General features: G+C 44.7%; 1 protein-coding gene across 4 annotated transcripts in view; it reads left to right on the top strand.

Moving 5' to 3' along the window:
- Positions 1 to 1,901: 1,901 nt before the first annotated feature.
- Positions 1,902 to 23,964, top strand: part of ZDHHC1 (zinc finger DHHC-type containing 1) — a 40,693-nt gene continuing 18,630 nt past the window's right edge. For 3 of the 4 annotated variants that reach the window (XM_029911822.1, XM_029911821.1, XM_029911824.1), the window contains exons 1-6: positions 1,902 to 2,120; positions 10,706 to 10,881; positions 12,599 to 12,700; positions 16,093 to 16,217; positions 16,800 to 16,958; positions 22,179 to 22,291. In XM_029911822.1, coding sequence (XP_029767682.1) covers positions 1,902 to 2,120; positions 10,706 to 10,881; positions 12,599 to 12,700; positions 16,093 to 16,217; positions 16,800 to 16,958; positions 22,179 to 22,291 — 894 coding nt within the window. The remainder of the gene's footprint in view (positions 2,121 to 10,705; positions 10,882 to 12,598; positions 12,701 to 16,092; positions 16,218 to 16,799; positions 16,959 to 22,178; positions 22,292 to 23,964) is intronic. The other variant, XM_029911823.1, reaches the window with a different exon arrangement.

The following is a 23,964-nucleotide window of genomic DNA, read 5'->3' as shown; positions in this document are numbered from 1 at the left end:
CTAGGTGTGCTGCTGGGCAATCAGGAAAAAGGCATTTCAAAAATATGCAGGTCTTTAAAGGGGGTAGGGGGCATTCCAGTCTCTGTGTCCCCTGTGCAGTGGAGTTCACAGTTGTGACCAGAACAGTCAGTTGGGCATTGTGGGATACCTGCTGGAGGACTGTTAGGGTCAACATGGGTAATGCATTGTCTACACTCGCACTGCATCGGCCTCAGTATATCAACCATGGCTTAGTGCCGCTTGGGGAGGTGGTGTTACTGCGTTGCTGTAACAGGGCATTTGCATCAGTGGGAGACAAATGTAAGTGTAGTCACAGGCACAGCTAGGTCAGTGCAAGGCGGCTTACGTCGTCCTGTGTATTGTAGACCAGGCCTAACTTTCCTGATAGCTTTAGAAACCTGTAACAAGCTGTTTGATGGAAAACGAAGGCAGATTTCACTTTGTTGCAGGAGGTATTATTATTTGGTGTTGACTAGACCGTGGAATTGTGGCAACCACTATGGTTTGGGGCAAAGGAAGCAGTAATGACCAAGAGGAAAAAATTAAATCTTTGAACAGTTTGATGATTTGGTTTGAGTGAATGGTGAGGGAGGAAAGCGGATTCTTGTTTTCTCTGAACTGGTTGGCCTGTCTCCCATACAAGCTAGGAATCTGATCAGCGTTTGATTCATATTCAGCTCATTCACAAGTAGGGCAGGGAAATAAATCAGAATGAAGGGAGAGGTGTTTGATAACATAATTATTTTATATACAAAAGTGTGATGTTTTAAAACTCATTAAAATAATATTAGTAAAAACTAATAAACAATTATAAAGTCTAACAAAGCCATCTTTGATTGGTGGGGAGAAGGTCTCATCCTCACAGAACTCTCTAGGTTTGAGAGCTCCAGTTACAATGAGAATGGACCCAAGATCAGGGCTCCGTTACAGTAACATTTTCCAATACACTGATAACATTTGCAGATGACACAAAAATTGGGGGAGTGGAAAATAATGAAGAGGACAAGTCACTGACTCAAAGCGATGTGGATTGCTTGGTAAGCTGGGTGCAAGCAAACAATTTGTGTTTTAATACAGCTAAATGTAAATTTATACATCTGGAGACATACAATGTTGGCTATGTTTACAGAGTGGGGGACTTGATCCTGGGAAGCAGTGACTCTGAAAAAGATTTGGAGATGGTGGTGGATAATGAGCTACCAGTGCTGTGGCCAAAAGATCTAATGCAATTTTTGGATACATAAAGAGGGGCATCTTGAGTAGGAGTAGAGAGATTATTTTACCGTTGGATTTGGCAATGGTGTGATCAGTGCTGGAATCCTGTGTCCAGTTCTGGTGTCCACAATTCCAGAAGGGTGGTGGTAACTTGTAAAGGGTTCAGAGAAGAGCCATGAGAATGGTTAAAGGATTAGAAAACACGCCTCTTAGTGATAGAGCCAAAGAGCTCAAGCTATTTAGCTCAACAAAGAGAAGGTTAAGGGATAACTTGATTACAATCTATTAGTATCTACATGGGGAACAACTATTTAATAATATGCTCTTCAATCTAGTAGCGAAAGGTATAACACGATCCAATGGCTAGAAGCTGAAGTTAAACCAATTCAGACTGGAAATAAGGTGTGAATTTGTAGTTAACCATTGGAACAATCCACCAAGGATTGTTGTTGATTTTCCATTACTGACCATTCTTAAATCAAGATTGGATATTTTTCTAAAGGGTCTGCTCTACAAATTTTTGGTGGGAAGTTCAATGGCCTGTTATTCAGGATGTCAGACTAGATGATCACAATAGATCCCTTCTGGCTTGGAATCTCTAGACATACCTTCTGAGAATGCCAAGTGTAGCGGAAAGGGATTTTCCTAAGGATTACCTTTTTGTTGTGTTTTCCTGCTCTCTGTAGATGAACATCTGCAACAAACCTCCTAATAAGACAGCTCCAGAAAAGGAGGGTGAAGCAACTGCTGAAGTCCAATCTCAGCCCACCCGAAGGAATGGCTGGAGCTGGCCTCTACATCCCTTCCAGATTATTGCCTGGCTGCTATATCTCTTCTTCGCTCTGATTGGTTTTGGAATCCTTGTGCCTCTCTTGCCTCACCACTGGGTGCCTGCTGGATACATTGTATCCTTTCAACTGACAATTAATGTTCTATCACAAACACAACTTCAACTGTAATGGAACAATGATGGTATTTTTAAGTTTATCTAGGTACTGTAGATAGCCCTGGAGATTTAAATAATCTGTGTGTCATCTCCTGCCTTGAGATAACTACCAGCTTGCTCTCCTCTAGTCTACCTAAAGCACTTCTGAGATTCTTTCTCTTCCACTACTTTAATTGTGTTATTAGCATTCTGCTCTATCCTTCCTATCTCTATACTTTTTACATTGAAGCTATTGGTCCTTACCTCCAAGGCTCTTTCCATCTCTACCATTGCCTATGTCTCTCTCATTTCATCCTGCACTCCCTATAGTCCTGTGCTTCCTTTTGTCTCTTCTCCTAATCTTGTCGTCTTGACTTCACTCATGCTGCCTCCTGTGCTTGGAACAGCTTCTGTTTCCTTCTGCAAATCCCTCTTTAAAATTAATTTATTTCATAAAGCCTTCCTGTGCTGAGCTTTCTTCCAGGGATATCTGCACATTTCTCGTGTTATGAACTGCTGTCCCATGTTTGTATTGATATTTGTTTGCATTGGATTGCAAGCACATCAGAGACAAACCTCATCCCTTTTGTATTCTGAATAGTGCTACATAAATTTGTGGGATTCTATAAAATCAGAGAGTCTCAAACTCTGGCATAAGAAGTATTTATTGGTGAGCTGCAGAAAGATGGCTAGTTATATGGTGTTGGCTTTTCTTGTTTCCAATTGCTAAATCATGTTAAGATAGCTACAAATGCATTAATTTCCTAATATTACTTTTCCATGCAATAATTGCTATAGTTGCCCAAAGGATGTTATATGATTATTAATGGGAGGGGAGTTAGTCTATTCAAATGTGAATGTTGAGGGAGCAGAAAGGTCAGGTGGATGAGGTAATATCTTTTATTTGACCACCATCTGTTGGTGAGAGAGACACGCTTTTGAGCCATACAGAGCTCGTCTTCAGCTGTTCAGGAGCTCTGTGTGGTTCGACAGCTTGTCTCTCAAGCCAAGAGAAGTTGGTCCAATAAAAGATATTACCTCACCCTTGTCCCTCTAATATCCTGAGACCAACACATCTACATCTACAGTGCATATGGTGTTGGAGGAACAGTCTGTTAGGAGACAGTCTCTCTAAATTTGGCCCACACCATGGAAAAAGTTTGGGAATCCCTGCTATAAATATTTATCCATGGAACAAATGAGGTAACAGTAACTATGAGTGACAGGGCAGGTTCTGCTGGATTAATAACCTTTCCTGTTTTCCATAATGAGAGTGTTCAGGAAGAGTTATTTGAATATTTTCTGTATTATGATGGAGCAGACACGAGTCCATATTTAAGGTTGCACCAGATAGATCAATATCTCTAGGTAAGCATGTGTCCTTGCATTCAAGTTCCATCATCTACCCCATCTCTGCTATCCTGAAATATTTATTAACTCTGCCTGCTTAAGCCAAAACCAAAATGTAGATGTTTATGTGGTGTCCATATCATCAACTTATCCAGTCACTATTCAAAGATCTTTTGTGTTCAGACATCCTACAATCAAAAGATTTCTATAAGAACTAATTTCTACCTTCTCTTCTATTTGTGAAGCACCTCCTTGTTGAGACTTGAATCTAGGTCTTGCCAATTCTCTGTTTGAACATTTGGGTAAATGTTCTGTATATCATCTGTCCCTGAGAACAGCTTTCGTAGTAACAATAAAACCAGCCAGTGGATCAATGAGATCCAAGTTATAATACCTGAACTTGTTTATAAAGTGTTCTGTAAAGAAGGTAGTCTTATGCCCACATCTTTTGTTTGTGCTTAAGTTGTATCTGTTTTTCACCTGAACTGGTATTTTTCCATAAACAGCATACTTTACCAGTGGAGCCTAGACTACATAGTCCTAATGTACAAATGGCCTTCTGTAGGACTAAAATCCTATTCACGTATTTGTATGTGACAGAAAACCTAGAAGAAGATTCCAGGACTATCTTTGCTCAGAGATTCTCTACGTAGATAAAATTTTGCATACAAATGTATGTGTTAAAGTTACCTGAGAATCTTGAAACACATTCCACCCACAAGGTTCAAAGCAGATTCCACATTACGTCTGAGAAATGTCTATGCTGCAGAGACATATACAGTTGCTACCTTGAGGTCTTTTCTTGCAAGTTCTTTGGGTCAGGGATTGTCTTTTTGTTTTGTGTTTGTACAGCTCCCAGCACAATGGGCTCTGTTGTATTAATTTAGATGGAATATATGGGCCCAAAGAGTCAAAGGAGTTAACATAACCCAGTCACAGTCTGTGATGGTTCTTGGAGTACCCAGGACTGTGAGTCACCTTGTTACCTCCTTGCCTTCAGCATGTGGGAGTCTTGCTTGTGCTTAACTGGGTGTCAGCTCCCTGACACCACCAGCCTATTAGCTCATCTGGCTTTTTTCCAGCATGGAATAGGCAGCGATCTGCACACAATTCTTCACCCTGCAAACTTGGGTGCCTCACAATGCTTTGCTGTTGTAACTCCCATCTGGGCTGTTCACAAACCAGCCTTCCAGCATTCAAGTAACACCCTGAGTGCCTGTGTGTAACTGCAGCCTGCCAGCACAGTCCAGCTGTACTTTGACTTCCATCAGCCTTTGTTACCACATGCACGGTGACCCCCACACACTCCCAGTTCTGGATTTTCCCCAAAAACATGTGTTTAGCATTGTCCAGCTCTCCCTTGGGCAGTCTGGGGATCAAGATACAACAGCTTCCCATCTCAAATGGAGTTACCCACACAGTTCACAACACTAGATTAGTTTTGATTAAAGAATAAAACAGGTTTATTAAACTACAAAGATTTTAGGTTTTAAGTGAGTTCAAGTATTAAGGCATTAAAGTCAGAAATGGTTACTAGAAAAATAAAGATAAAACGCTTCCTAATACTAAACAAACCAGACTTGGTTTCAGGTGATGTTCTTACCAGAGATATTCAGTACATTGCTGACCAAACTCTCAGTCCAGAATCTGCTCCCAAGTCCAGTGGCTGTTTCTTTTGTCTTCATGGGTGAAAAGAGAGAGATGGACAGGGAGACATAACTTGGGGTGTTTTTGCCCCTCACTTTTATAGTTTAGTCCTTTGAAATGCATTTTCCTAAGAGTGACCCCTAGATAAAGTTCTATCCAGTGGAGAGCAAGGAGACATGGAGTCTGGTGGGGAAGAGGTGTTACGCTGTTTCTTTTCACCTGTGTATGCTAAAATGCAAATCTGTTTGTCTCTTGTCTCCCCCCGTTCCATGCCAAAGAATGTCCATTTGATAGGTGATGGCCCATTAGCTTTGATAACACCTGGCTGGGGGCGTCAACTTGTCCTTTATCTTTGAGAAACAGGTTTACTCACTTCCCAGACTTGCCTGATAAACACACTTCAGTCATGGTTTCAGCTTATGTTCATAACTTTACATATAATGTTGCTACATACATTTCACCATGGTAATATTGACCAGCAAGTTAATAGTTTTCAAATGATACCTTACAAGTCATTTTTAAACAAAGACTATTACAGTAGTGTGTTGGGTGTGACTACAGGGGTGCATTCCATCATACTACCCAAGCATTGTGATCTGGGCTATGCCAGCCCTTACTTTGCCTTGCAGGTTAACAATAGGTGCACCCCAGTCCCCGAGACCCTGTGAAGTGTTCCCCCTGTAATGCTCAGCCCCTTATTGACTGAACATTCACAGAAGTACCAGGTCTGCTCTCCCCCAAGGGGCAGCGTATGCACCAGCTTGTATGATTCAACTCAGGATCAGCATCTTGCTTAATATCACAGCACTGAGGTATATGTATAGTGAAAACTGCAAGTTTATTATCAAAGATTGAAGTGAGAGTAACTAAGGAAATTGGAAACAAATGGTTATATATAAAACAAAATCATAACACGCTTTTTAGAGACTAAACTTAATTAACAAGCAACTCTCTTGTCTAAAGAAACTTACCTCATTCAAATTCTTTTATTCAGCGTCTTCAGCCAAGATTGGCTGAGATCCTGTTTTTGCAAATATAAACACGCTGCCTCTTTACTTCCTGCAGGATAAGGGGATTTGTTCTTTGCCTTCTTCTTATATCGCCAAAGTTCATTGTCTGTACTCAGACACAGTATAAACCCAGTGGCTTCTCTTTCCTGTGTGCTCTTCCCTATTGACTTCCCATCTCTTTGATAACTTCATATGTAAATAGTTATCCATTGTGCTAACTTACAATGTTTTTAACAACATCATATTCCCTTCCTCTTTAGCTAGAGAAAGTTTTTAGAAGGAATCCCTCTCTTGTCTGACTTTCGTTTGGGGAGAAAAGAGAAGAGGTTAGCTGAGATGGGCTGGAGCTGTTGTTATTGCCGTTGTTAAAGTCCACCCCGACAGAGAAACAGGTGAATCTTGTGTGTGACGGAAAACCTGTTTCTCCACCTCTGCCTTGATACAGACTTCAGGAACATATTTTCAGTATACATACATAACTCCTTACATAGTATCTGTGTATGTACATATCACAAGAACATTAATTACCAATTAAAACTGGATAAATTCATGGAGGTTAAATCCGTTAATGGCTATTAGCCAGGATGGGTAAGGAATGGTGTCCCATTCCTACAATCAATAATAAAGTATCTAACTTTGCTGTACCCAACCAAAATAATAAAAAACTGTGTTTTTCTCCGACAGAGTGGGTATGTTCTGGTCTGTGGGGAGCTTGCTTCTGACAACGAGCTTGAAGGGGCTGGGGTTGTTTGAAGGCTAGACGTGGGGGATCAGGAAAGATTTATTTCAGGATGGGGTCCCCATCGAGTATGAGTTATAGTGGTTTGATGATACCTTGTATGGGTTCCGTTGAGGGGTGGTAGGTGATAACTAAGGCTGTGCAGTCGAAGGAGGTTTTATTTCTTTATTGAAGTAGGTTTTCTTAGGTATTTGGGTGGCCTGTCCATGATGTGATCTACTTCTCTGGTGGAGTGTCCTTGTTTGGTGAAGGTGGTTTTGAGTGTGTTAAGACATATATCCTGGACTTTCTCCTCAGAGCATTTTGTGTGGTATCTGAGTGCCTGGCCATAGATAACAGATTTCTTGGTTTGTTTGGGATGGTTGTTTGGGGTAGAGAACTATGAAGGTAGGTGTAGTGATCTGTGGGTTTCTTGTATATGATTGTCTGAAGCTGATGGTGGTGTCCAGGAAGTTGCTGCTGGTATGGAGTGTTCCAGAGAGAGCTTAATGGACAGACAGTGGTTGTTGGAGTTGTGGTGGAAATCTATGAGGGAGTTGAAGTCATCTGTCCAGAGGATTAAAATATCATGGATGTATCTCAGCTATATCATTGGTTTTGTGGTGCATTTGTCCAGAAATTCTTCTTCAGGGCATCCCAAGAAGAAGTTGGCATTTTGGGGAGCCATCCTAGTAACCATGGCTGTTCCCATGGTTTGGACAAAGTGTTTGCTGAATGTATCAGGTTGAATATCAGGGTTGGAAGGGACCTCAAGAGGTCATCTACTCCAACCCCCTGCTCAAAGCAGGACCAATCCCCAACTAAATCATCGCAGCCAGGGCTTTGTAAAATTGTTGTGGGTGAGGATGAAATGGATGAGTTTGGACATGTATCTGGGGTGCTATCTGAGGGTTGTCCACTGTCTTGTAAAGTATGTGAGGCAGGCGGCTATGCCGTCATAGTGATGTTGGCGTTAGGGAAGTGGCATCCATGGTGGCAAGGATTGGTGTTCTAAGGGAGGCTGTAGATGTTGTGGAGTTTGTGGAGGAAGTCATTTGTGTCCTAGAGAAAGCTGGCTCTTGGTGAGTGTGGTGAGTGGTTTGAGGATGGTTTCTGAATCCTGATATTAGTTCATTAAGAGTACCGTGACCAGATATGATGAGTCTGCGTGTTAATGCGCCAATCCACCTTGAATGGTCCCTTAGAATATGTGCTAACTACTTATGCTAAACAATCTGTTCCACCTTGTATTTAGTTGTGATGCTCGGAATATCTTTCCCAGACCCGAAGAAGAGCTCTGTGTAGCTTGAAAGCTTGTCTCTCTCACCAACAGAAGTTGGTCAAATAAGATATTACCTCACCCACCTTGTCTCTCTAATATCCTGGGACCAACATGGCTAAAACAATACTGCATAAAATAATTTCCACACATTTTAGATCTGATGAAGAAGAGTAGTATTTACTTAATCACTACTCACAATAACTCCCTCTCCATAATAAGACCCATCTCCTTTGAGAATTGGTACAGCCAGTACAGTAGTGGAGATCTGTATAGACAATAGCTGCAGAAAGGAAAGTTACTTTCTAGGAACTGTGGCTCTTCGAGTAGATTATCTGTATAGATCCAAACTTCCTCAATCTTTGGTAGTAATTCTGAAAAAGCAAAAGGAACTGGCGGCATCAGAGTCACAGTTCTTTTATTTAACTTCATTCTGAAAGTTTGGTTCTGTGAGGGAACATACATGTGGCCCTTCTGACAGGTTGGATCACAGAAACCCCCTTGGGGCTGCCAACTGATGTGCCAAGACTACTTCTGCCCCTGCTTTCCCTGCCAGCTTGGTACTCAAGCACCCTGTCTTGTTGAGCCAGACATGCCAGTCTGCTCCAACACCGACCCAGAGTCTGAACCACGTGCCCCAAAGCTGCAGATTTAACTGAAGGCAACTTAAGAAGTGTTCCTGTCTTTAACACTCAGATGCTCAACTCCCAATGGGGTCCAAACCCCAAATAAATCTGTTTTACCCTCTATAAAGCTTATACAGGATAAACTCATAAATTGTTCGCCCTCTATAACACTGATAGAGAGATATGCCCCTCTCCCCCAGGTATTAATGCATACTCTGGGTTAATTAATAAGTAAAAAGTGATTTTATTAAATACAGAAAGTAGGATTTAAGTGGTTCCAAGTAGTAACAGACAGAACAAAGTGAATTATTAAGTAAAATAAAATAAAACACACAAGTCTGAGTCTAATACAGTAAGAAAACTGAATACAGACAAAATCTCACCCTCTGCGGTGTTCCAGTAAGCTTCCTTTTACAGACTAGTCTCCTTCTATGTAAATCATGTGAGGTGTCATTGGAAAAGGTAGGATTTGCTGAATATGATTATCCTATTTGTATGCATGTATCATTTTTGTATCTGAAGTTATAAATACTGACTATGTATCTGTGCTTCAAATGGTAGTTACACCTGGGTAACGCCCAGTAGACAAGATGCTCTCAGTCTTGATAGTGGGTGGGGAAGGGCCTATTCAGGATAATGGGCCATTAGGAAAAACAATAGGCCTTGGGAGAAGCTTATCCCCCACCTGAGCCTTCCTGAGAACACTTCAGACAGCCATGACTCTACAAGCCACAGTAATGGCTGCCATGAGTCTACAAGGACATGTGACTAGGCCACATGATTCTGGACTCCATCTTGGGATGTCAGTATTTTTCCACAAACTGGTTTGGGAACCAAGCTTTGAAACAAAGAGTTCCCGCCATATGCTAAAGCTGTATAAGGCAGGGAATGACATTATCTGGGGTTCTTCACTTCCCCACCCAAGAAGACTTCTGCCAACACCTGAGGAACAAAGACTGAACTGGGGGAAGCGCTGGATCCAGGCTGAAGGGATTTCTAGCCTATGTATGAAAGACCTGGGGAGTCCAAGGTGTAAAGCAAGTGCAGCTTGCCCCTTAAGAATCTGCAGCCTGCTTGTATAATTTCTCAGGGTGAGAATCTGCTAATTCATAGCCAATCTATTTAGTATATTAAGCTTAGGTTGTGTGTGTTGTTTATTTGCTAGGTAATCTGCTTTTATCTGTTTGCTATCACTTATAATCACTTAAAAGCCATCTTTTGTAGTTAATAAACTTGTTTTTGTTTTAATCTAAACCAGTAAGCTTTGACTGGAGTGCTTGGGGAAAATCTCTGCTTGGTTACCACAAGAGTGCATTGTTCTCTTCACATTGAGGGAGAGGCGGACCAGGTATTAAACACATATACTGGCCAGATTTGACCAGGGCAGGACGGTACTGCTCTGGGGTCCTAGGCTGGGAAGCTGGTGGTTAGAGAGTCTGTGTGTAACTGCAGCTGGGCGTGTCCCTACCTGTGTGAATGCTGGTGAAAGTGCAGGCTGGAGGGCTTTGCAGCTTGTCACAGCAGTACAGTGAGAGGGAGCCCACACTGGTGGGTCAGAGGGCTCAGTGGTACCCCAGCTTCAGGTGGCACCCCGGGGGGAACCTGTCAAAAATCCACTCAACGAAGGACAGCTGCTGGAAAGTAAAGTTAAGTTTTTTGAAATCTCTGTAACAGAAAGGTAATGGAAATCCCTCACAAGATCGCAGGAAGCATTGTTCCTTCAGACCTAGCTAAGTTTGCCTGGAGAAAGACTTATTGGGGGTGAGATGGGCAACTCTCTGTCCTAATGGGGAGCAGATTTTTGAGTGATACTGTGATCAGCTGTGTAAGACTTTCTAATTGCAGACCATAAATTTCTTGCTTGTTTGGACTTAGTTTGTTGATGATAAGCATGAGCGTTAATCTTCTGAGCCATTCCTTAACTATGTATTTCAGTGTCCAGGAGTGTTTTTTATCTGCCACCTAGTGGTTCATTTCACTGCAGTCTCCATTGATCCAGCTGATGCCAATGTGCGAGAGAATAAGTACCTAGGGCAGCTGGCCACTTTCAGCCGTAACCAACATGCTCATGTCATTGAAAACCGTCACTGCCATGTCTGTGATGTGGATGTGTAAGTACCACCCCGGACCTTCCCCTTCTTTTTTTCTTTCTTCTTCATCACAGTTAGAAGATGGGATGGGTACCCTAAAGTCTTTAGGGATGTGACTTTGGGATAGCAAACTGAGCATAATGTGCTCATCTCCAAACTCACGACCATAAAGACTTCTGAGCTCTCCACCATGTGTATCTGTGTCTCTACTGTATTTTTAATTGAGCTCCTGTTTTGGGGGAGAGATTGTATTGGGTTTAGTTCTGTGTTACTTGAATCTCAGAGAGCAACATGTAATTTCCTGCCTGTTATACAGGAGGTCAAATTAGATGTGGTCTCTTCTGGCCTTGGAATCTATGATTTTATGAATTTCTTTGTGTTTGGATTCTGGGCAGATACCAGTTTGAAGCTGGATATATTTAGTTTGGGAGACATTAAGCTTAACATATGATAGCAGAATTTGTAAAGAGATTCACAGATTGAAAGCATTTTAGTGGCCATTTCCAGATTAGAAATCTCTAAACTTGGGGGAAAGGCCTCAGAAACTCAGAAAAGGCAGATTTGGGAATATTTAGCATTATGGCTCGAGAGAGGCTAGTCCCCATGGGATTATGTGTCTGATGCAGTGCGGCATTGATGTCAACTGAAGTCTTTTTGACTTCATTGGGCTATGGGAGAAGAGCTGTCAGATCACTGTATTATCAGTTTAGTACTGAATTTATCATATTTATAAAGGTGGCTGTGTCTTGGAGGTTATGATTCTTATCATGCTATAGTGTGCCTAGAGGTCCCCCGGGGGATCAGGGCCCCATTGTGCTAGATACCTTACCAACACACAATAAAGAGTTCCCTGCCTTAAACAGCTTGCAGTCTTGATTAATGGTGATGCAAGAGGTGGAGAAAACAAACAAGCAGGTAGGGATGGGGGAGAGGAAGGATGTGGTAGCAACAGTAGGAGCACGTTTTCATGTAGATTAACAAGCTACACTGTGCACACTGCTACTTGCATATGTGCTATCTACTGGCAACACTAGGTAGGAATTGTGGTAAAACTGAATTTTATGGAGGGATTTGAAGCAGAAAAATATGGTAGGCTTTTCTTTTGTAAATATTGTGACCAGTGGGCATAGTTTATCAAGGGTGTAGTTTATCAAGGCTCCAGAAGTTTTTGCTTGATTATTCACTGTATCTGTCACTATGTTTGTGGGGAGAACTTTGGGTGATGGCAGATGGTGAAGGAAAAGATTGGCATATCAGAATGAAGAATGAATCAAAGAGGGGTGTTTGCTTTGCTTTATTGTATTTGCTCACACCAAGAGCAATACTAATTCCGTGCTGTGTACATTGGTTGGTGACAAAGGCTAGAGGCCAGAATGGTCCAACTCAAAGATGTAGCTGCAGTGAGCCCCAAGGTGCAACATAGGGCAAAGTAAGTGAAAGAGCTGAAGGGCCAGCAGACAGAGCAGACTGCAAGTAATAGGAATTGAGAAGGGGAGTAGGGCATGTCCAGTGGACTCTAAGAGGCTCTAACAGCTGCATTGTTTAAAAAGCTCATTTATTCAGTGAGAGAAAAGTGAATAAAGGGTGTTTAACTGTTTCTGATCCTTGTTAGTTTTCTCATTGTGGCCCAGCCCTTCTCTGAACATTTGTTTCACAAGAAAGGTCTCTAGCCAGATGAAGATGAGTTACTGTTGCTATTCTGGTTTTAGCTGCATTAACATGATCCTTTCTTTGGCAGAAGCTCCAAGTCGAAACACTGTGGAACCTGCAACAAGTGTGTATGTGGCTTTGATCATCATTGCAAATGGCTCAATAACTGCGTGGGGGAGAGGAACTACTGGTAAGGGTCTGACCCTCTGATACCAGGGCAAAGCCATCCAGGAAATGCTAGTACAGGACTTCTCAGCCTTTCTCGTATCTTGGCCCAATTTATATTCAGCTCCTCAAAACCACCCTATGCTGAGATTGCAGATTCCTTTGAACTGATTCTCAGTGCATGTTGGTGCAACGGTTTATAGATTACTGCTGGCAAGGAGCCAAATACATTCGATTCATGCAGAAACCAGAGAAATTGAAAATGGGATCAGGCTTGTGACACCCAGACAACTGGAGTGGGTTGTGATGTTCAGGCTGAGAATCGCTGCTGCTGCCCTAGACTTGGGCTAGAGGGTTGTAAAAGGGCTTCATTAGTACATCTGCTCAAGACCTCGGCTCCATGCTTAAACCTCTTGTAAGTAACTGAACTCGATGCAATAGTGCCACAGCTGGGATCAGCAGAGGTCCTTGAGCGTGATCACCTCTTTGTTAGAGGGAAGGAGCTGCTGGCATGGTCTTACTCTTTCCTCAAGGTCCAAACTAGCCAGGTGTGCGGCAAAGTCCATCTGATTGAGTGAACATTGTTCCAGGACTGAGGCAGTTGGCATGTGTCTGGTCGGAAAGTGCAGTGGAGATTTAGTGGGAGATTTTCCAAGGCACAGAGGGGCGTTAGGCGCCCAACTCTAATTGACTTTCGGTAGGAGGTGGGTACCTATCTGCTCTTTGTGTCTTTAAAAATCTCCCCCTCAAGTGGTAGGGTCACAAGAGTGGTGATCAGATGATGTGTGGTAGGGGTGTGGGGGAAAGAACTGCTGTTTTGGATGATTTGTGGTTTGTATCTTTTGCGCTCTTGTAATTTTCAATGTATGTCTAGGGTGTTTCACGTGACACATCTTTCAGACCAAAAGCTAAATAATAAATATTTTCATAATTGCTTATGAAGCAATGTTAAGAAATACTTATCGGAAGTTGTACAGGTATCCCTAAAAGTTCCGAGGCGTAGAGTGGTTAGAGGACCACAGTCAGCTTGTTTCGGGGATTGGTATGGTGGTTATTCTAGGACCCCTGTCCTGCTTTAAGATGAGGGAGTGGTGGTCATGTAGGGATACTTGCCCTGGTTTAAGTGAGGGGTTGTTTTGTGGCCCCTCCCCTTTATAGGGGAAGGGGAGGGAGTTATTTAAGCAGGCTTGGGCAGGTATACCTAGCTTGATCAGGCATTTAAAGCATTCTGCCGTCTCACTCTTGTCTCCAGGCACCAGTTTCAGTGTGTGATGCTCTGGAAGGGGCAGCAGCAGGGAAAGCAGAAAAAAACATGTGTTGTTTGTCTACTGCGAGGTCAGTGAAGGCCAGGGACTAGAGGAGCAGCCAGTGTATGTGTGTGTTGGGGAGGGGAAAGGAAAAGGAGTGTTACTCCTTCCAGCAATCTATCTGTCAAGGGAAGTGGTATCCAAGTTTTTCAGCCAGAGCACTGAATATGTTATTTCAAAAAGGCTAAGGTAAGGTCCCACAATCAATGTTTTGGGGCAGATTCTCTATCCCATTCTGCTCCCTTTGTGCTGCAGAACAAAGAGTGCAAACTACCCACAGATCTCCTCCTGGGATTCTCTGTGGGAAGGGAAGGGATAGCTCAGTGGTTTGAGCATTGGCTTGCTAAACCCAGGGTTGTGAGTTCAATCCTTGAGGGGGCCATTTAGGGAACTGGGGTAAAAATCTGTCTGGTGATTGGTCCTGCTTTGAGCAGGGGGTTGGACGAGATGACCTCCTGAGGCCCCTTCCAACCCTGATATTCTGTGATTCTGTCTCCAATGGACATACAGCTGGCCAAGCTGGCTCCTACGCCTCCCTCCCCACAGCTCCTGGTGCAGACGGTGGGATGGGCAGTAACTGGTCCACATTCCGCTCTGTAACAGGGGTAGCCGTGTTAGTCTGTATCTACAAAAACAACAAGGAGTCTGGTGGCACCTTAAAGACTAACAGATTTATTTGGGCTTAAGCTTTCGTGGGTAAAAACCTCACTGCTTCGGATTCCGCTCTGGTTATCCTCAGCTTGTCTACTTTCTTTACGGGACTGTTGGGAGCTGGCATGACTTAGGCCAATGCAGAGTCTGCTCTAACCTGTGCTGGGGTCGAGGCATAGAATCCGGGAGCCATATCTGGTGATTGTTTCTCAGCTTCTCCTGTCCTTCACTCCTGGGTTGCACTGGGTGGTTGTGTGGAGGAGGGTGGCCCTCCTGTGCTAGGTGCAGGAAATGGAACAGCCAGAGCTATTCTCCTTCCTCGCTTGAGAAGCAGTAGACAGGGAGTAGCAGGTGCCCGGGGAAAGGGGAGCAGATGCTCAGAGCCGCTCCTGGGACCACAAGGAGAGCAAGTGTTGTCCCCTACTGTCTCCTTTCAGCCACACAAGTTCTTGTGCAGGGAGCTCATTTTCCACTCATCATCAAATACACACTGGTTTTCTGACCACACCTGCTCTAAAGGGCCACAATTTTGAGCCTCCAGTACAACATATTGGACACACCACTGGTCTAGATGGTTATCTATAGGGCCCTACCAAATTCATGGTCCATTTTGATCAATTTCATGGTCAGAGGGTTTTAAAATTGGTCAATTTCATGTTTTCAGATGTTTTCATCTGAAATTTCAGGGTGTTGTAACCGTGGGGGTCCCAACCCGAAAGGTACCTGGAGGTAGGTCTGATCTCCCCCCCTCCCAATCCCCTAACAGCCCTACAGGGGAAAGACAAATCCTGTCCCTCCCCAGCCTGGCGGGGACTTGCAGCTAGGAGCCCCCCAGCTGAGGCGCTCCCAGCAGCAGGAGGAGATCAAACCCATCTCCACAAACCTCCTCCAGCTGCAGGAACCTCTGGGGCTGCTGCCCAGCACTGGAGCTTCTTGCAGCAGGAAGAGGCACTCGAAGGTGGATCTGATCTCCCCCCGAGAGCTACCATGCAGCTAGGAGCCCCCTGGCTGGGGCACTCCCAGCAGCAAGGGGGAGATCAGATTTCACGGGGAAGGGCTAATTTCACAGTCCATGACACGTTTTTCTGAGCACCACTAAAATTATGCAAAAACAACGAGGAGTCCTTGTGGCACCTTAGAGACTAACAAATTAATTTGGGCATAAGCTTTTGTGGGCTGATGAAGTGGGTTCTAGCCCACAAAAGCTTATGTCCAAATAAATTTGTTAGTCTCTAAGGTGCCACAAGGACTCCTTGTTGTTTTTGCTGATACAGACTAACACGGCTACCACTCTGAAACTAAAATTATGGCATGTATACAAAGCTGTTTTACTGTCTCTGTCTTTTCCTTCCAGTCAGTAGAGGTTGGGTTGTTTTTTTGTATGTATGTGGTATTATTGAAGGAGTGGGTTTTGCATTTTGCTCTGAAGATGCTGAGGTCTGTTATGCTTCCTTGGCAGGCTCTTTTTGAACAGCGTTGTATCTGCCATCCTAGGCCTCGTCCTCCTATTGCTCATTGCATTCTATGTCTTTGTGGAGTTCTTCGTTAACCCCATGATGCTGCGCACCAACCAGCACTTTGAAGGTATCTGGCCACACTCTCGGTGAGAGCTGCTTGTGATCCATGCATCAGCCGAAATGCCTGGGCTTCAGCTGTTCACTGGGCTTGGACTTCTCTGGGCCCTTTCGTGCAAGAGTAGCCTCCAGCTCTCTACCCTGCCTCAAACTATTATGTGACTGCAACCATCTCTGTGACCCAAATGGTTCCCTCCTGATCCCAATGACTTTGCTCTCCAAGGGGGTTCTTAGACAGCCTGAAAGATCCAGAGGCACTCTGGGGCTTCAGGACAGCACATCAGGCCCATAGCTAGCTTTTTATCGAAATTACAATATTTCCAGCTATGAGGTTTTATTAGTGAGAGGTGTTTAATATCTGGATAATCTGTTCCCCGCCCCCCAGTTCCCTTGTTTTCATTCCCTTACCTTCTACGCCCCCTCTTAGTTCTCTGGCCCAGTCACCTTCTCCCTCCCCCTCTTAGCTCCTTACTTTCTGGCCTCACCACTTCTCGCCCCACATCCGTCCCCACCACTGTGACTTGCTCACTCTCCCTTCCCGATGTGTGCTACTGCTGTGCTTTCAGTCCTTTGTTGTGTTTCTCTTTTTCAGTATTAAAGAACGACACGGACATCTGGTTTGTGTTTCTACCTGCAGCTCCCATCGAGACCCAAGCGCCTGCCATTTTGGTCTTAGCTGGGAGTCTCATTCTGCTGGGCCTGCTGACTGTGATCCTGTTGGGCCACCTGCTGATCTTTCACATCTATCTTAGTAGGTATCCAAGTCCGGTTGCACTGCACTGCCCACTTGATTCTCTCTTCACTTCATGCCGTACACTCATTGGGCTTTCACCCGTGTCACACACACAAATTGTGCAAGAGCACCAATGAAAGCACAGAGATTTTGTCCCACACCTTGGCATTCCTGCCTCTCTCCTGAGCGTGTGGTTTTGCTCTGCCTTCTGTAGGATGAATAGAAGAAATCCTTGTCTCTCGCTCGTTTTTCCTGAAATGTTCTCTAACTTAAGTAAGATTATTTTGGTACAGTGCAGAATCTAGCAGGGAGAAAAGGCCCTGCAAATGCTTGGTTTGTGATGAGACAGCACAACACAGTACCTATTGGTCCTCCGGCATGCAGGTCTGTAAACTAATATTTCATGATGTCTCTAAGACTCAAATTAGTCTTGGAGTTCTTCAGTTGTAGAACAACTCTTTATATCTCAGAGCCTTTGGCTGAGGTATGCTAAGCCTCAGCTGTGCCTAAATTCTCTATAGGAATCATCACTGGTCCATATTTCTTGGGGTGGATGGGTAGCTGCCCATTGTACCTCTCCAAAAGGGAATGAAGCCACTAATGCCTCTGCCAGGTCCCCCAAGGTGGGTGAGCAGCACTTGCGGTTAATGGTATCAGAGGCTGCTGATAGATCTAATAAAATCAGCATGGACACCTGACTTGTCTATCACAAGGAGATCGCCGACCAAGGATACTGATGCTCTCTCATTGCTCTACCCAGGCTTGAATTCAGAGTTACCCTTCTGCAACCATTTCAATAACCTTCTCCAGAACCACCCTATGAAAAAGGTTTAAGCCTGGGCAGTAGCCGCTAAGTCCTTAATTCAAGTGATGGCTTCTTGAATTTAAGGCTGAAAGGAGGCAATAAACTGTCTAACTAAACGGTTAACACATTGGAGTCTCTTGGTTAATATAATAACACAGGCCTTTTATTTAAATAAAAAGAACTGTATAACTCCTTTTCCATTAGGAAGCTCAACTTCTTGATTGCGGTCCCCTGATAATCATTGTGAACATTGCACTGCGTTTGCCCAAAGTGAGATTTGGAGGAGGATATAGATGGACGCACAGTGGAGGGGCTACTTACAGTCGCTCCCACCTTCTGCCTCATCCAGGAGGCGCGTTCCCATTTAAAAGTATAGATGGCATTGAAAACCCCTCCGAGTACCCTTGTATCAGTCTCCAATAACAGTGAAGCTGACAACTCCCAGCTGGCTTTCACCAGCCATAAGCAGACAGAGCTATCTTGCAAGCTGCAGTTGTCAGTGGTAGCAGAGTGGAAGGGAAGTCGAGTGCACCAGTACTGGAATAACGATAACATCTGGAAAATGAAAGGGCCATTTTAGTAATATAGACAAGACTACAAACAAAATAAATGCTGTGGCGGTATCAGAAAAAGTTCCCTATGGCTAGAATCTATTTAGTTAAGTGCAGATCTAACGCCAGCGATGTGGTTACTGTATCGATACACAGTTTCCACAAGGTGGTGCTGATTTATTGGGATTAGGCTCATGGAATCATAGATTCATGGGGTTAGAAGGGGCCACAAGTGTCATCTAGTCCAGGGGTCGGCAACCTGCGGCACACGTGCCAAAGACGGCACGCGAGCCAATTTTTGATGGTACGCTACTGCCTGCCGGGGTCCTGGCCCCACTCAGCCCCCCCCGCCCACCGATTTTTCCTGCGGGGGCAGGAGGCAGAAGCTTGGTCATGCCGGCAGCCAAGCTCCCCCCTCTGCCGCTTCTTCCCCCAGTGTGGTGCTTTCCTGCCACTCCCACTCCCACTCCCTCTCCCTGCCGCCGATCAGCTGATCGCCCTTGCGAGGGGGAGGGGGAGCCGAGCCGAGCCACAGCGTGCTCGCTGCTCTGGGGAGGAGGCAGAGAAGAGGTGCGGACGGGGCCCTGGGGAAAGGGGTGGGAACGGGGCATATCCTCTCCAGCCCCCTGCCGTGAGCACCCCCACGAGCCGAGCACCCCAGCCCTCTGCCCTGACCCCTGAACCCCCACACACACACCCAGCCCTCTGCCCTGACCCCTGCACTCCCCCACACACCTCAGCCCTCTGCCCTGACCCCTGCACCCCCCCCACACACACCCAGCCCTCGTTTTGACTCCTGCACCTCCCACACATGCCCAGCCCCCCCACACCCCATGCCCTGACTCTTGCACCCCCCCACATCCTCACCCCCACCCTGAGCACCAAACGGGAGCTCCTGCATCCCCGTCCACATTCCCACCTCCACCCCCCGGGTCTGGGGTCCCGGCTGCCAGCCCCTTGCCAGCCGGGGTCCCGCAGCCCCGCTCAGCCCGTTGCTGAACTAGGTGAACGGAACCCCAGGCCAGCAGCGGGCTGAGTGGGCCGGCGGCGTAAGATCAGCATTTTAATTTAATTTAATTTTAAATTAAGCTTCTTAAACATTTTGAAAACCTTGTTTACTTTACATACAACAATAGTTTAGTTATATAATATAGACTTATAGAGGGAGACCTTCTAAAAAACGTTAAAATGTATTGCCGACACGCGAAACCTTAAGTTAAAGTGAATAAGTGAAGACTCGGCACACCACTTCTGAAAGGTTGCCGACCCCTGATCTAGTCTAACCCCCTGCCAAAATGCAGGATTTGTTGTGTCTAAACCATCCAAGACAGATGGCTCCAGCCGCCTTTTGAAAACCTCCAGTGAAGGAGCTTCAACAACCTCCCTAGGAAGTCTGTGCCATTGTCCTACTGTTCTTCCAGTTAGGAATTTTTTCATGAGATTTAATCTAAATTTGCTGTGCTGTAGTTTGAACCCATTGGCTCTTGTCCTGCCCTCTTTGGGTGAATAGCATCAGGCCCCGCTGACTTGAATTCGTTCAAATTGGTCAGAAGATCTGTGATATAGTCTTTGCTTATCCCGATTGGCATCCCTTTCCCTGTATTGTCTGTGGTAACTTTGCTAGTCATCCAATCACGTTATTTTTTGTGAGAAGACTGAAGCAAAGTAGGCATTGAGCAGCTCTGCTTTCCTAGCATTTTCCATTACCAGCTCACCTTCTCCAGTGAGCAGCAGATCCACACTGTCCTTAATCTTTCTTTTTTGTCTAACATATTTGAAGAACTCCTTATTGTCTCTAACGTTCCTTGCCAGCTGTAACTCATTCTTTGCCTTGGCTTTCCTGGTTTTGTCCCTGCACACTCACGCTATTCCCATGTATACTTCCTTGGTGACATGCCCCTCCTTCCATTCCCTGTATGTATCCTTTTTGGTTTTTAGATAGCATTGGCCTCCTGTGGCTCTTCTTGTCTTTCCTCTGCATCAGAATAGCTTGATGTTGAGCCTCTAGTATTACATCTTTTAGGAATTGCCAGCATCCCTTGACTCCTTTTCTTCCTAACTGGTCTTTCCATAGAACCTTGCCTGCTATTTCTCTGAGTTGGTTGAAATCTGCCTTTCTGAAGTCCAGTGTCCTTGTTTTGCTGTTCTCATGTCCTGCTTTCCATAGGATCTTGAATTCTATCAGATCATGATCACTTCCTCCCAAGTTCCCGACCACCTTCACATTCGCAACTAATTCCTCCTTTTTGGTCAAAACCAGATTCAAAATGGATGACCCCCACTAGTTGTTTCCTCAACTTTCTGAATCAGGAAGTTGTCCCCTACACATGCTAAGAATTTGCCGGACATATCATGTTTTGCTGTAATAGTCTTCCAACAGATATCAGGGAAGTTAAAATCCCCCATTAAAACTAGCTCATGTATGTTAGCTAATATTGTTACCTGCTTGTAGAATGACTCATCCACTTCCTCTTTCTGATTTGGTGGTCTATACTAGACCCCCACCATAACATTACTACTATTCTTTTCCCTTTTTATCCTCACCCAGAGACTTCCAGCAGGTCCGTTGCTCACTTCCTCTTGGAAGTGTATTCATTCTTGACATACAGTGCAACACCTCCTCCTTTTACCCCCATATCTGTCCTTTCAGAACAAGCTGTATCCCTCAATGCTGGTACTCCAATCATGGGAGTTGTCCCTCTAAGTCTCTGTAATGCCAATTAAGTCATAATTTTCTTCATATATCATGATTTCCAGTTCATCCTGCTTGTTCCCCATACTCCTTGCACTTGTATACAGGCATCGAAGATATTTTGAAGACTGCCCTGCTGCTTTTCTTCTTGCCTTTTTAATGCAATTGTGATTTCTAGTCTCTTCTCCAGAAATTAGCCCCTTCCCCTTGTTTTCATTACTTGAGCCTAGATGCATGTTGGCCGGATTTTTGTCACCACCCCCCATAGGACCACCTAGTTTAAAGCTCTCCTTATTAGGTTAGCCAGATGATGTCCACAGATTCTCTTTCCAGTATTTGATAGATGGAGCCCATCCCAGAATAGCAATCCTCTTTCCTGGAACATCAGCTCATTGTCAAAGAAGCCAAAGCCCTCTCACCGACACCACCTGCGTAGCCATGCATTTACTTCCACGATTCAACGGTCCCTGCCCGGGCCTTTTCCTTCAACAGGGAGGATGGACAAGACAACCACTTGCGACCCAGACTCTTATCCTTCTTCCCAGAGCCACATAGTCTGCAGTGATCTGCTCAAGGTCATTCTTGGCAGATTGTTGGTACAAAAGCTGGCCTTTCCTTTGTATGAAGGAGGATTTTCACCTGCTGAATCAATTTTACTCTGCTTTTTTTAGAGGACGTTTTTGAGCCAAGTTGAATTTTGTTTTAAAAGCATTTGTGATCCATACGTGTGAAAGAGATTTTTATTTATTAATTGTTTTACATTCATACCTAGAGAGGCTTCAAAAGCTGTGTAGCATTTTGGGACATGACGTTAAGGGTCAGGGGAAATACAATTTCCCAAATATTTAAAAACATTATTCTGGTGACCTGTTTATGGCCAGCTCTAGGGACAGCTGAAGTATAGCAAGGAATATTCCCTGTCTGCGAATTGCTGCCTTTCAGTGTCACAGTGAAAGTTGGGTTAGATTGGGCTGGGTCAGGAGGATTTAAAAAGTCTTACTTAGTGCAAGTGAAGTACAGCTTTCACAATGATTGCAGTATTTTTACCAGCTCCTGCTGCCATTCAGAGGGAAAGTAGACTTTGCTGTGTGTGCATCCACACTTAACTAAGCAGCCTAGTAATTCGAATGCTCCTAATGAGAAAACAGACAGAGTTCCACACACTGAAATGTCTATTTGTTTCCTCCCAGTGTGGAACAAATTGACCACCTATGAGTACATTGTGCAGCAGCGTCCCCGACAAGAGATGAAGGAGGTCAACAAACAGCTGGAGTCTTGTCCTTCCCCGGTGAGGCCCACTCAGGTACTGATTGCGCTTTCAGCCTTTCTTTCAAAATAACCTTTTGTTTGCTGCAGAATGTTTTGGTGCATTTCAGTGGGAAATCCAGATTTGTCCAGAATCTCTGCTCAGGATGTTAGGCAGGTGCTGAAGGCAGGGTACTTTGGTGGAGTTGTGTGGGGCTCCAAACAGGAGTAGCAGTTTATAATTGAGGTGCATTGACAGAGGTATACAAGGCTCCAGGACTGGACTAGCTCAGAGAAAGCATCATTTTGGGAATACCAAGTAGCAAGTTGTACCATCTCGGAAAGAAAAGGAGTGTAAATCATGTTTGGAGAGTAGCCAGCCATTCCCCATAGTCTTAAGCTTAACCCCAGAGTCAAAGGTGAGTTTCAGGGATCTTATCAAAACCTGTGCACTGGTGTGTTATACTCTGCTACTCAAACATGTCTCCATATTTTACAAATCCTTTTGGGTTATGTTATAAATTGGGAGGTTTCTCGTCTTTTCTTCTGCAGGAAGGCAATTCCTTGTTTCTCTTACCTAGTCCCTTACAGCTAAATTACCTGTTACTAGAACCGGTTTGATGTTCTGTAAGAAATGAATTATTTGACTTATCTCCATCCTTAATCCATCTGGAGACATGAAAAACAGTACACGGTAATGTCAATAAAGATGGTATTTTAATACACTTGAACAAGCGGCAGAGCTACAATTCTAGCTTCCGGCGCACACTTCCAGACGTTTGAACTTTTAACTTCACATTGCATTTGCTGTTGTTTATTATTTGGTAGTGTCCGAGGCCGTAACTGAAATCTGAGCCCCATTTGTGCTACGCACTGTATATAAACAGTGTAAGAAGAGACAGATTTGGCCTCAAAGAGCTTCCAATCTAAATAGACGAGACAGACAAGGGATGAGTGGAAAGGGCTATTAGATACAAGCAGTGCACACAGTGTGAAGCATGGCAAGTATCAGGTTAGTGCCATGATATCTGGGGGGAAGAGGGTAGCCTTGTGAGGAGATTAGCTAAACTGAAAGGAAGGGGGAGGAGACCCTAGGACATTAAAAAAACCACGCCCTGAGCATGCAGTTATGCTGACCTAACCCCTGTAGACAGGGCTAAGTCAATGGGAGGGCTTCTCTCGTCAACGTAGCTACCGCCTCACGAGGAGGTGGAGCACCTACACCCATGGGAGAAGCCCTCCTGTTGGCATAGGTGGCATCTTCACTGATGCGCTAGAGCAGTGCAGCTGTGCTGTTAAGTGTGACCTGCCATAGCAACACCGCCTCCCCGAGCAGCACTGAGCCATGGCTGACGTACTGATGTTGATGCAGCACAAATGTAAACACTGCGTTACCTGTGTCGACCCTAACATTCTTCCAGCAGCTTTCCCACAATGCCAGACACTGACTGCTTTAGGCATAATTGTGAGCTCCGCTGCCCAGGGGTCACAGAGACCAGAAGGCCCCCCGCCCCTTTAAAGCCCTGCGGATTTTTGAAACACCTTATCCTGATTGCTCAGCTTGGCAAACACACCTAGCTGCTCACCCTTCTTGTGTGCAGCTGACCATGATGGCTACACACTCCATTCAGGCTCTGACTTGGAGTAGATAGGAGGTATTGGATCTCCGGGGTCTGTGGGGAGAAGAGGCTGTGCAGACACAGCTACAGACCCAGCCATAGAAACATCAAC

This window comes from Terrapene carolina, unplaced genomic scaffold (genome assembly GCF_002925995.2).
Source record: "Terrapene carolina triunguis isolate 2854851 unplaced genomic scaffold, T_m_triunguis-2.0 Scaffold130, whole genome shotgun sequence".
Taxonomy (NCBI): domain Eukaryota; kingdom Metazoa; phylum Chordata; order Testudines; family Emydidae; genus Terrapene; species Terrapene triunguis.
Note: the sequence above shows the minus strand (reverse complement) of the source record. Positions and strands in the feature narration are given on the sequence as shown.